Source organism: Girardinichthys multiradiatus, chromosome X, assembly GCF_021462225.1.
Source record: "Girardinichthys multiradiatus isolate DD_20200921_A chromosome X, DD_fGirMul_XY1, whole genome shotgun sequence".
NCBI lineage: Eukaryota > Metazoa > Chordata > Actinopteri > Cyprinodontiformes > Goodeidae > Girardinichthys > Girardinichthys multiradiatus.
The window spans coordinates 16,202,784-16,217,388 of NC_061817.1; the positions used below are offsets into that span (position 1 = coordinate 16,202,784).

Below are 14,605 nucleotides of genomic sequence, written 5' to 3' on the forward strand. Positions count from 1 at the left end.
TACAACCCTATGATTTCTTCTTAAATTCTGTCTAATGGGAAGAGCTTTTCCAAATTCCTCTGTCTGATGAACAGCTTTTCTGCTGAACTCTCAAAGAGAAGCAGAACCAGAACAAGGAATGGAACCGAGTGAAAGGAAAGCCTGATCCAATGTACCCAATGTATTTATATGAATCTACCTATGTAGACCATTAAATACTATATTATATGATAATATTAAGGAAATTCTGCATTGCAAGGTACTTTAACACATTAGCTCAGAAAAACAGATGTAATGCGTTTTAATTCTTTCTCTGCAGGCAGGCGAGTGTATCTGTGGTTGAAAGCTACCACTTTGACGATGGCTGTGAATCCTATGGGACAGATACTTTTATGAGAGAACCTTTTGTCGTCATGTTCTCATCCAGATATACCGGTATGCTTTACAAAAGCTGTGGGAGGTTTCTACAGTTTTAGGGTATCTTTTGCTAAAGTATTAAACCATTGCAATGTCTTAGACTTTGTTATCCTCTTTTAAAGTGGTATCAATGTCTTATTATTGTGGTTGCTTTTTTCCATACTTGATATTTTTCTACTTTAAAACAGTGTTTGCATCAGACTGTTTTTATTACACTTCTTAACTTGTTAAGCCAAGCCAAACAAACAGATAAACACTTATGAAACACTTGCAACAAAATATATATATTTTTCCCATGGCAAATGGCCAACAGGGCCTGGTTCTGCTGGAGGTTTCTTTCTGTTAAAGGGGAGTTTTCCTTTCCCCTGTCACTACATACATGCTCGGTATGAGGGATTGCAGCAAGTCACTAACTCGATGAACTGAGTTGAATTATTTTGTCACCAACAAGCTGCGCTCCAAAAAGCTACAGATGTCAAACAAATTGGTGTATCTCAGCATGGCGTATGTGTCAGGAAAAAAAGAGGATGCAAAGATGCAAATCTAAAAGAAGTAACAAGCATCACTAAAAGACTACCTTGAAAGGTCGCGGTGCATGGTGTAGTGGTAGAGCATGCAACCCAAATACAGAGGCTTCAGTTCTTGATGCAGCCGTCTCAGGTTTGAGTCCCCGCAGGCCTGTGCTGTATGTCTTCCCCCTCTCTTTAAACCACTTTCTGTCTGCCCACTTTCAGAAAAAAAAAAACTTATTTGCACATTTGTTACAAAAATAACCATAGCAATCAATTTTTCACATTTTGTCAGGTTGCAATCAGCAACAATAATGTATTTATCTTGGATTGTGTTAAGTAGTTCATGCTATGGTCCCTACTATTCAATTGTAACTCTGGCTGTCTCTGTACCTGGCTGTTTAGGGTTGTTGTCATGCTGGAAAGTGATTCTCCTCCCCAGTCTCATCTTGTGGCAAGTAATTTTTCTAAGGTGTCAGGTATTTAGCTCCACCCAACCCTGACCAGCTGCCATGTCTCCGGAGAAAAAAGCATTCCCACAGCATGATGCTGACACCATGTTTCACCTTGGGAATGATTTTGATCAGGCTGAATTGCAGTGGCACCTGGCAGCATGTCTAATTATTGCTCTCTTTGCTCAGCTCTTTAACAAGCACTCTCTTTGTTTTACAACCTTGAGCAGCTTCACTCTGATCCCCCAGCATACCTCTCCGGAACTCGCTGTGGAGGAGATAAATGCTCTTTACGACGTGGTGACCGATATCCGCACTCGCTGGAACACCAATGTAAATAAACTATATGTAAAAACGTGTTGTGAAAATGCATAAAAATATAAAGTGGGAGGGGGCAGCTGAGGCATAGTTAACTCTTCACCCTCTCCGTGCAGAACATTGTGCTGCTGGGGGACTTTAACTCAGGCTGTAGTTACGTGACGGCCTCTGATTGGCAAAAGATCCGCCTCTTCACAGACAAGAGCTTCCACTGGTTGATCCCAGACTCGGCTGACACCACCGTCATTCCCACCAACTGCCCTTATGACAGGTAGCTCCACACTCACGAAGATACACAAACACATACACACACAGCCTCCAGGATCCACTCTTTCCACTCACCCTTGTGTTTCTTGCAGGGTTGTGGTCACAGCTGACATGTTGAAGGGAGTGGTGCACGGCAGCGCACAGGTTTTTGACTTCGTGGCTGACCTGAACCTCAGTCAGAGCATGGTAAAAGCTAGTCCACTTGAGGTCTCGAATAACAATGTAGCAAAATACAACCACAATTTTCTTGACCTTAACGTGTTGAGTTGGTCAAAAATGCAACATTGATATGATGAGTGGCTGCAGAGTGTTTGATGTATTTACAGATGAAATATTCCATTACCCCTATTACTCTACTGAACTACACACACTTATCCAATACACTTTTACAATATCCAAATTATTGCAGTTTAGTTTATAAATATCATAAAGAACCAACAAAAATGTTCACTTGTTAAGTGCCAGGTTTTTGTGATGTAAAACAATCTCACCATAGTAAACAATTTCACATTTTTGTCCCCTTTATTCTGCAAAGTTTTTTACCTTTAGCTAAGGCCACAGTTTGCAGAGAGGTTGCAAAGGATAAGGATAATGTCACTGTACAAAGGTATCAACCAGGAGAGAGGCAAAACAATTTCCACAGCAGAATTTCAGAAATTATATAACAAGTAATGTCAAAAACTATACCTTTTTAACTACTGAAAATTCAAGTCGGAAATTGGTCAAAAAGACGGTCAAGAGGCCACAGTAACACTGAAGGAGTCATGAGAATACTGGTTGGGTTCTCTGCAATGGACTGGCATCCTGTCCAGGCTGTACGCAGTCTCTCGCCCGTCACATTAAAGGTGGTAAAAGTTATGAAATGATTCATCATGGTCTCATTTTTCTAAATCATTAAACCCCAGCATTTTAATCACACAACACTTCAGAGTCACTGCATCTGGATGGTTTTAGTTGACTTTTACACAGTTAAATGTTCTGTAAAAACATCTCTCCTGAAAATGATGTGGAACCTGGACCAATGTTTGCTGTCTCCTTCAGGGACTGGCCATTAGTGACCATTTTCCGGTGGAGGTGAAGCTGACGAGCTAAATTGCTGCCTGAATCATGACTCTCCCAACTGAAAAGTCTCACCGATCAGGGATTCAGGAAATACAAGACCTTAATAAATCCAAATAATTCTTCATAAAATCACAGACTTTCCTGTTTCTGAAAAAATTTGAAGTGTTTAAATTGTCGTGTTTTCTGTTTTGCTAAGGGATGGGAAATTTGAACTGAACCTCTGGTCATCCTAAAAGAAATCCCTTTGTATATTACTGTAGTTTTTCCATCAAGACCTGGAAATTAAATAATAGGGCCTAAACCTGGGAGCTTTAATAAGAAGCATGTTCACCATAATCTGGTAGCAACACACCTGGTACCTGTAGGGTACCTACAGGTCACTTCCACAGGATCTGCTGCATACATAAATACAGGATACCTCTGGGTACCTTCATTGTACTTACATGGATTACTCACAAGGTAACTACAATGCTACTAAGAGGGGCTAAATAGAGGGTACCTATGGCAACCAGGCTATATTTTAGAGGGACCACTTACCCTGTACAGAGTACTTAAGGGTTCTTAAAGGGACCAGATTGTTTTGTGAAAGGACTTGTTACCTGTACTCAGTCATCTACATGGTACTTATGGGGTTACCTGGAGGGTTTCTATGGGAACCAGGGTCTATTGTGAGAGGTATTCTTACACTGGAGTTACCAACCAAATACTTCCCAGGTACCTAGAGGGACCTGGCTGTAATATGAGGTGTGTCATTTATACCTGGACTTGTATATCTTTGGAGATGCAGAATATGATTAGAAACGTTTCCAGCATTTTAGAATCATCCACCACCTTTAATACTGTTACTTCCTCAAATTCATCTGGAAGCTGGAATTTACTTGAAATGTAAAAAATGAGGGCTGCACAGTTGGTAGCACTGTTGCCTTTCAGCAAGAAGGTCCTGGGTTTGACTCCTGGCCAGGGGTCTCTCTGCGTGGAGTTTGCATGTTCTACCTGAGCATGTGTGGGTTCTCTCTGGGTACTCTGGCTTCCTCCAACAGTCCAAAAACATGACTGTTAGGTTAACTGGTTTCTCTAAATTACCCTTAGGTATGAATGAGTGTGTGCATGGTTGTTTGTCCTGTGTCTGTGCTGCCCTGCGATGGACTGGCGACCTGTCCAGAGTGTACCCTGCCTCTCGCCCACAGACTGCTGGAGATAGGCACCAGCTTCCCAGCGACCCACTATGGAAGAACTGGTATAAAATGGCTGACTGTATAAAATGAACCTAAAACATCAGGACATTCACATTATAACTTAGAATAGTGCTGATGGCAGTTTTAATAAAACGTTTTCTACATCCTTGATAACACAGGAAGTACAGAATAACATTTCACACCTCATAGCAGGTACCCTGTAAGATCTGGGCCATGTGATTTTATATTATTTTCATAAAGAGTAGTCCTCTGATGTGGACATCAGCTGCTTGACATGAAAACACACACAGACACATATGTAGCGTTTTGATAACCTTCTAGGGACCTTCCACTCATTGCTATAACCTAGCCCAGACCCTGACTCCAATCCTAACCTAAACTCAATTCATACCTTAGTCCTAAACCCAACCATTAATCCACATAACCCATTTATCCTTGTGTGGACCAGGTAAAATGTCCACAGTGTTGGGGTCCTGTCAGGTATTGATCCACACAATGTTACACATACATGCGCATAAACACCCACTACTTCATAGCACAAAGACAGATCACATTTAGAGTATGTTGAGTAAGATCCCCTGACCTGACAAAGAATCTGGGTAGAAACAGTGAATGCAGTTAATAGGCTTATGAATGCCACTACTGAGTTATTAATAATGTGCAAGTAAATCTGATAATTTATCAGTGTGTTGTGAAGCTGCAACACAGGTTTTGTCACATTTTATTTGAGAGAGACTTGAGATCTTATTCCTTTAGGTTGAATCTTAATACTACTAAAAGCTAAAGTGTCAGACCAGGTTGGGCGCTCCTTTGAATAAAGACCAAAAAAAAAATGACATTACAGGACTTTTTAATCTGGGCTGTAATGTGCCTCCAAAAACATATTAAAGTGCTTAAACATACTGGCTGTGTAAGTAAAACACCATACAAATCCAAAGATTTATTGAGAAATTTCACTTGACTAAATGGACAGAAATACTGTGCAAAAAACCCCAAGACTCTTACGAGACAGCCACAGCTTTGCTTCAGTTAACTATTTAAATGTAGTGAAGGTTACAGTGGCTGCTAGGGTTCTTGTAAGTACAGTAAAGACAGGCACATACAGGTCAAAGGCTTGTCTGTAACAAGAAAAAACTATGTTTAGGTATCAGAACTTGGCAGGCTAGCCTATCATTCTTTGCTCACCCAGTTATTTACTTTTTAACCATTTAAACTCAACTTTAGGGTCTTAATAGTATAGATTTTTAGCCAGAAGATACAAAAATCAATGATAGTGTATTTCACCTCAACTGAAACCTTCAGAGCTCTGTTGTATTTAATATGTAGGTCATTCCAGTGTGAACACACAAAGATGAGCTGCATGCTGTTCCTCTGGTGTGTGACTGTGTCCCCTTTAACTCTAGGCCTTCCTCTGTTTCAGCATTTCCATATACATGCGCAGCGACTTCTGGATGGATTCTTTGGTGATGAAGCTGACAAAGTTTTGGATGTCAGCCTCTCTGTTGGTCCTTAGTTTGTCAATCGTTGGGTTCCTCATCATGGACTTGGTGATCTGTCTGGCGTGTTCTGCAGGTGAACAGAAGAACAGTTAGTTTCTTTTATCATGTGGAAATAAATTATTAATTAATTTTTACAAAGTTATAACTTAAATTTAATTTCCAAACCACTGAAAAAAGGTGACGTCTAACCAGTCTCCATTCATGGGGAACATTTTTTAATTATGGCAGCTGGAAGTACGTCAAAAATGTTGTTTTTAGGAGAAAAACAAGTAGAGTACCACAGCTGGATAATAATCAAGGACAAATTTTGCTCAGCTATAGCCACTAAAACCTTTTAGGTCATCACACAAAATATTTAATCAAAAGTATGAATTTTTTAGAGATTAACCCAAAATGAAAAACATGCAAAAAAATAGAGCAGACCTCAATAACAAAGCAAAACATAAAATCCTATAAAAAGGGGACATATTCTATTTTTCATGACTGTAGGTTATAGTAAAGGCAATAAAGTTTGTCTATGCAAGAATATTTTGATTTCCATCCTTAGAAAATCAGTACAGCTTCGCACATATAGTCTATGCTATTTCTTTTAAATTCACTGTAATTGTGTACAACGGTCTTTGATTGCAGTGAAAATACGGTAAATGTTCACCGAAAACAGCAGGAGCACACATTATTGGCACCAATGGTAAAGATAAAACCCTTTCAAATAAAACAATCAAACTTTTAATTATAATACATTTATTCAGTGGGGAAAAAGTGAATAATTTTTTTTTTAATTATATAAAGCTTGTATTTACACTGTAGTTTTTTTTTTAATGAATTGTAGAGAATAGTTTCTATGAATTTTCAATTAAGGATCGATACAATAATATAAGTGACATTTCTTTTAGTTGTTGGCCACCAGGCTGGACCCATATTTATTTTTAGACACCATCTACATGCCAAACTCAAATTTAAACACGTGAAGTCTCATAAACTCCAACCGAACTTTAATTGTCCTGTAGCTCTTAGATCCATCTCTCCTCCAACACCCTGAATCAAATAGCTCAACTACCTTCGCATCATGCAGTCAGTTTTTACAGAGTCTGCTAATGACCTAATTATTTATCCAGGGTTGCCTCTGCAGAGACTTCTAAATGTTGCAGGACACCAGCCCTCGAGGACTGGAGATGGAGGACCCTGTTCTACAGAGAGACAGACAGAGAGCAAACAGTAATGGTCTCACATCCCTCTGTCTGTATGCTATATGTGCTCCAACCTTGCGAAAGTTTAGAGAAGACAATGAGCTGTGTGGCAGGTGTGGCAATAACTGTGGCACAGATGATTTTGGGGAAAACAACCATTTCTCACAATGTGAGATTATCACAGTGAATTAATTCACTCAAATTAAAGTATGCATTTTCCACATATTTTCAACGTGAGATAATGCTGCTCTACAAGATGAATTCATATTATGGCCGGAAGTATTCTTTATACCAACAGACTCTGTTTTTATTTTTTGGTTTAGGGATGGAAACTGAATGACACAAACCTGACTACTGTACATGACTACAGTGTAAATAATAGGCAGCTTTTAAACAGACACCTGGCAGTAATGTCCTGTGGACACCACAAGGGGGTGGTAATGTGCCAAACCTGTTTCGTGAATGTGTAGGCTGTGCAGGGAGGTGGTGTTGAGAGGGTGGAGGTGTTTCATATTCAGAAAAATAATCAAAGTGACACAAAGTTCAGTCATTTGTTTAAAAGGAAGTTCTTCATTTTCCATTAGACCTAACAGTTTTTTGGACTTAGTAAATTGATCTAGTCTTGTTAGATCCTAAATATGTTGCTTGTGTCTAAATTTTTTTTTTATGTTCCTTTAAGAGAATGTTACCAAGATAAACTGTCTCTGAATCTATACCAAGTTAAAGCACCACAGTTGAAAAGAAAACAAGAGGTTCAGAGTTGATTTTGTGGTGATAACAGACACATTACCTGGAATAGTCAACCACTTGGTCATGGTCTGTGTGGCAACAGTGAAGACCTGATCTTCCGGCACCAACTGGTCCACCAGTCCTATTTTCAGGGCCTCTGCAGGCTTGTACAGCAGACCCAACTGCAGCGCCACCTCTGTGTTCCGGTGTCCCACTGTGTTGACCATAGTTTCTTTAAACCTGCAATGACACACATTGAATTGAGCAAGTTTTTCTTATATTCTCAGTGCACTAACATAGTCAGAACCCCTTACCAGAAAGGTGCTATTATGCCGAGCTTGGTCTCGTTCAGACTGATGGTGTAACGAGGGTTGTCCGCCATGATCCTGTAGTCACACGTCAGAGACAGCAGACAGCCTCCTGCTGGACTGGAGCCCTGTGGAGGACAACAGGACAGAGGCTGCAATAAAAATGTGGTTCTACAAAGTACCGACGCAGAAGGGCTGAATACAAATCAACTTCACAATTTGACATTTTTACTTGTAGTCTTCTGCTTATCCAGGACCGGGTGATGGGGGCAGCAGACTATGCTGAGATGCCCAGACTTCCCTTTCACAAGCTCCTCTAAGGTGGAGCCCAAGGCGTTCCCAGCACACTCGAGAGACAGTAGTCCCTCCAGCGTGTCCTGGGCCTCCTCCTGGTGGGACGTGCCTGGAACACCTCCAAAGGGAGGTGTCCAGAAGGCATGCAAAACAGATGCTCAAGCCACCTCAACTGTCTCCTCTCAATGTGGAGGAGCAGCTGCTCCTCCCAGATGGTTGAGCTCCTCACCCTATCTCTAAGGGAGTGCCTGGCCACCCTGCGGAGGAAGCTCATTTCAGCCGCTTGTATCCAGGCTCTTCTTCTTTTGGTCATGACTCAAAGTTCATGCCCATAGGTGAGGGTAGGAACATCAGCCGACTACAAAGGACCGGCACAGCGTCCTCATTACTGCGGTGATCGCTCCATTCTCCACTCATTCATGAACAAGACCCCGAGATACTTGAACTCCTCCACTTGAGGAAGGAACTCCCCTCCAACCTGGAGAGAATATGCCACCCTTTTCCGGTCGAGAACCTCATCCCAGCTACTTTACCATCCAGTGGTCCCCAAACCAAACCCTCTCCAACCTTTGGCTGCACCTAGAAATCCTGTCCATGAAAGTTAGGAACTTTGGCATCTTTATTCCTCAAAAAGAAATTCCAAAGCAATGTATCATTTTTATTTAAATGTATAACTTTGTACAACTTTCTATTGACCCATCACATAAAATCCCCCAAAACACATTTAAGTTTGAGGTTTTAACGTAAAGAAATGTGAAACACTTTAGCAATGCAACACAAGGACAATGGATTGGTTCATACTTACACCGATTGCTGCAATCGTGACCATGTTGGAGCCATAAAGTTTCAGCCACATCTCCTGCACGACCTTCCAGAACTCGCCGCAGTGCTCAGGGCTCTTCCCGTACATCTCTAAGATATCCAGGCCAGCAGAGAACACCTTGGGCTGGTTCTGGATTGGAGCAAGCCACAAACATGGGCAGGTTCATGGTAAGCTGTCAACATTTATAACAACACAGATCTGTACGGTACAGACAGTACCGACGTGATGATGAGGCCTCGGCAGCCCTTATCCATCTCGAGCTTCTCCAAACTAATGCAGAGCTCGGTGAGGAAATCCAGGCTGAGGCTGTTGACTGGAGGACTCTGCATGTGCATCACTGCCACACCTGTAGACAGAGAAGAGTTGCTGATCTTTGGTATAAACACTGCAAACATGGAGTCCATGTTTTAATTCAATCATACCTTCCTATTTATAGATTTTTTCCAGAAAGCTGGTAGAACCAGTGTAATGATAACATGGAGAATTGCCTTTTCTTTTTACATAGTAGGGTCCTGACTGTAAATCACAGTCGGTGTCTTTCTATTCTTGCTGTGTAGGGATAAATATACCCAGGTACCCCGGCCTCCATCCACATCCCAAAACCATGCATGCTAGGTTTAATGGCAACTCTAAATTATCCTTATGTAATTTGTGACTGTGGTTGCATGTTTTGCTTATTTCCTGCATGTCTCTGTGATGGTTGTCTGTTCTGTTCCCCAACTTTGTTTTAGGTTTTGGGAAAGGCTCACCAATCAAACATTCCAAGAATATAGAGTATACTTTTTTTTTTAAACATTAATTTAGCTGTTTGATTGGAAGATTGAGGGAGCTAAATACAATGACATCCCGGAAGAAATCCTGTTAAGAGGTTGCAGAAGATTTGAGGGGCAGAGGTTCCCCTTCCAGCAGGCTAAGCATACAGACAACACTATAAGGTAATGGTTTAGATCAAATCATGGCCAAGTCAAAGTACAGACCTCCATCCCTTTGAGAATATGTGGCAGGACTTGAAGATTGCTGTTTACTGGAGGGATGTACAGGTCCTTCTCAAAATATTAGCATATTGTGATAAAGTTCATTATTTTCCATAATGTCATGATGAAAATTTTACATTCATATATTTTAGATTCATTGCACACTAACTGAAATATTTCAGGTCTTTTATTGTCTTAATACGGATGATTTTGGCATACAGCTCATGAAAACCCAAAATTCCTATCTCACAAAATTAGCATATCATTAAAAGGGTCTCTAAACGAGCTATGAACCTAATCATCTGAATCAACGAGTTAACTCTAAACACCTGCAAAAGATTCCTGAGGCCTTTAAAACTCCCATCCTGGTTCATCACTCAAAACCCCAATCATGGGTAAGACTGCCGACCTGACTGCTGTCCAGAAGGCCACTATTGACACCCTCAAGCAAGAGGGTAAGACACAGAAATACATTTCTGAACGAATAGGCTGTTCCCAGAGTGCTGTATCAAGGCACCTCAGTGGGAAGTCTGTGGGAAGGAAAAAGTTTGGCAGAAAACGCTGCACAACGAGAAGAGGTGACCGGACCCTGAGGAAGATTGTGGAGAAGGGCCGATTCCAGACCTTGGGGGACCTGCGGAAGCAGTGGACTGAGTCTGGAGTAGAAACATCCAGAGCCACCGTGCACAGGCATGTGCAGGAAATGGGCTACAGGTGCCGCATTCCCCAGACCTGGGCTACAGAGAAGCAGCACTGGACTGTTGCTCAGTGGTCCAAAGTACTTTTTTCGGATGAACGCAAATTCTGCATGTCATTCGGAAATCAAGGTGCCAGAGTCTGGAGGAAGACTGGGGAGAAGGAAATGCTAAAATGCCAGAAGTCCAGTGTCAAGTACCCACAGTCAGTGATGGTCTGGGGTGCCGTGTCAGCTGCTGGTGTTGGTCCACTGTGTTTTATCAAGGGCAGGGTCAATGCAGCTAGCTATCAGGAGATTTTGGAGCACTTCATGCTTCCATCTGCTTAAAAGCTTTATGGAGATGAAGATTTCATTTTTCAGCACGACCTGGCACCTGCTCACAGTGCCAAAACCACTGGTAAATGGTTTACTGACCATGGTATCACTGTGCTCAATTGGCCTGCCAACTCTCCTGACCTGAACCCCATAGAGAATCTGTGGGATATTGTGAAGAGAACGTTGAGAGACTCAAGACCCAACACTCTGGATGAGCTAAAGGCCGCTATCGAAGCATCCTGGGCCTCCATAAGACCTCAGCAGTGCCACAGGCTGATTGCCTCCATGCCACGCCGCATTGAAGCAGTCATTTCTGCCAAAGGATTCCCGACCAAGTATTGAGTGCATAACTGTACATGATTATTTGAAGGTTGACGTTTTTTGTATTAAAAACACTTTTCTTTTATTCGTCGGATGAAATATGCTAATTTTGTGAGATAGGAATTTTGGGTTTTCATGAGCTGTATGCCAAAATCATCCGTATTAAGACAATAAAAGACCTGAAATATTTCAGTTAGTGTGCAATGAATCTAAAATATATGAATGTTAAATTTTCATCATGACATTATGGAAAATAATTAACTTTATCACAATATGCTAATATTTTGAGAAGGACCTGTATATGGACTTAAAATACTGCTCCTAAAATTAAACAGCCATTTTCAAATAAGTTATTTCAGCACCCAGTTATGCAGCTGTACTGCTAGACAGCAAATAATGTTATCATATAATCCTGTTTGTGTTGGTCTATGAGATAAAATGTGAATAGAACAAAAGGAAGTTTGTGACGGTGAAATGGCAAAATATGCTGAACATCATGGACCATAAGCTCATCAAGAGAGGTTCATGTTTAAAATCTCAGTCATCTTCAACCGCTTCTTCCATAGTGGGTCGCGGGGGAGCTGGTGCCTATCTCCAGCAGTCTATGGGCGGGAGGCGGGGTACATCCTGGACAGGTCACCAGTCCATCACAGGGCAACACACAAACAACCACACACACACTCATTCACACACCTAATGGCAATTTAGAAAGACCAATACAGCCCAAACAGGGCTCTGGGAGGAAGCTGGAGTACCCGGAGAGAACCCAGGCATGATCAGGGAGAACATGCAAACTCCATGCAGAAAGACCTCCCGCCGAGAGTCGAACCCAGGACCTTCTTGCTGCAAGGCAAGAGTGCTAAAAAAAAAAAAAAAAACGATTTTACCCACAAAACTCACCTGTAGTTTGGTCATAATCCACCTTGATCTTGGGTGAGGTGGAGTTGTTCCTTTGAGTGATGAAGGTGGGAGATGCACACAATCTTCCATGACTGCTGCAGGAGAGAAGACCTTGAGAAAAAAACAAAACACAAAGACGAGCTGTCTCACCGTCTTTAAGGACATGTCGCATATTATTGTAAATGTGGAATACATTTCATTTACCATGAAAAATATTTCTACTCATAAAGTCAATGAAAATGTAAAAAAGGAAATTTCGTTGTTTTCGCGTAAACATCTAAATAATGAAGCTCATAGGAATTGAATGAGCCCAATGAAAATACTCTATTTACAAGTTAACAATGTGGACTCCTATTAGCCGCTAACTTAGAATGATAGATAATAACCGCAGGAAAACTAAGCGAACTCTAGAGATCCGGGGGGTTGGAGGTAAAAGCGACGGTTTGCAGTGACCTTTGCTCCACTTTCTGTCTCTGACAGGCAGCAAAGCTGCAGCTGCTAGCAAACATGTCACATAAACCAAGAGGTAAAGAAATGACCAACCATGCATGTAGTAAAACTACATTTATAATTGCACGCAACCGGTGCCGTGAGCCAACCTGGTATAACAGCCTTGCTTCTCAGAGCAGCTCTCCAAGCCATTTTGCGTTGCAGGTAAGTCTTCTTCTTCGGTCCCGGTGTTGTGCGAAATTCTGTTCCCCTGAAATATTCTGTTCCCACCCTGTGTCGGGAGCGCGCACTGCAGCAGAGGGCGGATCCGACCGTCTTCACAGCTTTTCTGATCAATTTGTCGGTAAAACGGACGAACGTATTCATGTCAATGTTGGTTACTTAATTTTTAATCAACAGCTCCTAGAAAAAAAAAAAAAAAAAAATATATATATATATATATATAAATTGAACCTGGTCTTGTGAGGTTGTTTTTGCACAGTTTCTTGTTGTTTGTCTTTTCCAACTTGTGTCATGTTCACTTTAACCTGACAGTCATCAGTCAGCCACCAAACAATGTTTTCCAACACGTGGTGTTTATTTCTACTTTTTATTACTGATATAAAACAATGGATGCTCACTCTGTTGGCTTCCTGAATAGATGAGAGTGTAGCTTATTTTTCTGGTAAATCGCGTTCCTAATGTAAAATATGACAAAAATACTGGATTTATAAAAGACATTTTACTGCTTTGATAATGGTACTGTCTGATGTTATTTTGTTTAACATAATCTGCTCTAGTATTATTTAAGTACTTTACATATTCTATAGATAAACATACTGTCCCTGTCATGTATGAGACATATTTCCTCTCTTTTAAAAGAGGGGAAAATATTTATAGGAACATCATAGAGGAACACAGTATTCCAGCCTGACGCCCACACCTCGTATGTTGTGTTGCCCCATGGGACAGGGATTAACCAATCACCTATATTTTGAGTGGGTCATTCCTCACATCATACACAACTATTCTTGTTAATGAGACACATTTACTCTTTATTTGCCTGAATTACAAGGGGAACAGAATATTCAAACAGCTGAATAATCAGTTCCCCCTCTATAACATGGGAACAAATTATATTTTCAACAAGTCCTTCACTGTGTTTATATTGTTACCTCCTCATGGACCAACTCCTGTGAATTTGGAAACATTTGCTCTTTATAGGCCTGAGATACTTTGGAGGAAATGTGCAGTTATATTGTTTTAAATTTCAAAGTTGTTACAGTATTTTGCTAATCTTTGGTCTTACATTTGCAGTCTGTTAATACATTTATTGCTATAATCGTGAAGGATTACAACATCCAGAATACAGGTCTGGCTGCTTTTATTGATTCATTTGCAATGACAGCAATGTGGCAGGGAAAAAGTCCAAGATTAAAGGTAGATCTCATGCATTCTATGTGTTTATGTGTGAGTTTTCCATGTGGTGATAACAGTTTTGAATCAATGATAAGATAATATGTTATTGGTTGTGATATTTATTCTTGAATATATATTACCAGATTTTGCTGTAGCACTTAGAGCAAATTCTAATCTTGTTACATTGTTTGTATTACTAAACATACATTTTTGGTTGGTGACATCAAAACATGTTTACAGCTTTTTTAAAACCACAGATGAACCCAATGGATTATGAAGTAATTCTGGGAATTAATAATCGTCACAACCACTGGACATTAGTGGTAAGAATTTGTTTTTATATTTTAAAGATATCTTATAGAATAGTTATGTCATAAGCAAAAGCCACATGAAGACTGTTGATTGCACACTTATTAGGTGATCTACCCACAAGACAAAAGATCTTTGTTCTTGGATCCACTGGGGGAGTCAAAGCAAGACATCCAGAAATGTTTGCAAAGCTCAAGGTAT

The 14,605-nt window shown here is 40.7% G+C and overlaps 2 protein-coding genes across 2 annotated transcripts; one reads left to right on the plus strand and one right to left on the minus strand.

Moving 5' to 3' along the window:
- Positions 1-290: 290 nt before the first annotated feature.
- On the plus strand, positions 291-3,034 carry LOC124863076 (deoxyribonuclease-1-like; the record flags this gene model as incomplete). The annotated part of the gene is made up of 6 exons (XM_047357328.1): positions 291-414; positions 1,311-1,363; positions 1,547-1,690; positions 1,792-1,946; positions 2,035-2,149; positions 2,984-3,034. Coding segments are annotated over 6 exons (642 nt in total), but the record flags the coding sequence as incomplete, so codon positions are not given.
- A 1,999-nt stretch (positions 3,035-5,033) lies between these two features.
- Positions 5,034-12,959, minus strand: LOC124862476 (enoyl-CoA delta isomerase 1, mitochondrial-like). Its single transcript, XM_047356428.1, has 7 exons — positions 12,847-12,959; positions 12,248-12,358; positions 9,259-9,386; positions 9,023-9,169; positions 7,930-8,051; positions 7,677-7,855; positions 5,034-5,766 (listed from the first exon to the last, which is right to left on the minus strand). Exons 1-7 carry the CDS (start codon positions 12,887-12,889, stop codon positions 5,600-5,602), a joined length of 897 nt encoding a protein of 298 aa, XP_047212384.1. The 5' UTR covers positions 12,890-12,959; the 3' UTR covers positions 5,034-5,599.
- Between the last annotated feature and the right edge of the window lie 1,646 nt (positions 12,960-14,605).

What these genes read in the sequence shown, in the direction of transcription:
- LOC124862476 (XM_047356428.1), bottom strand. Translation starts at nt 12,889, where the DNA reads ATGGCTTGGAGAGCTGCTCTGAGAAGCAAGGCTGTTATACCAG. An exon ending in GGATTATGACCAAACTACAG is followed by an intron (nt 9,387 to 12,247) that starts GTGAGTTTTGTG and finishes CTCTGTCTACAG; the next exon opens with GTGTGGCAGTGATGCACATG. An exon ending in GGCATAATAGCACCTTTCTG is followed by an intron (nt 7,856 to 7,929) that starts GTAAGGGGTTCT and finishes GTGTCATTGCAG; the next exon opens with GTTTAAAGAAACTATGGTCA.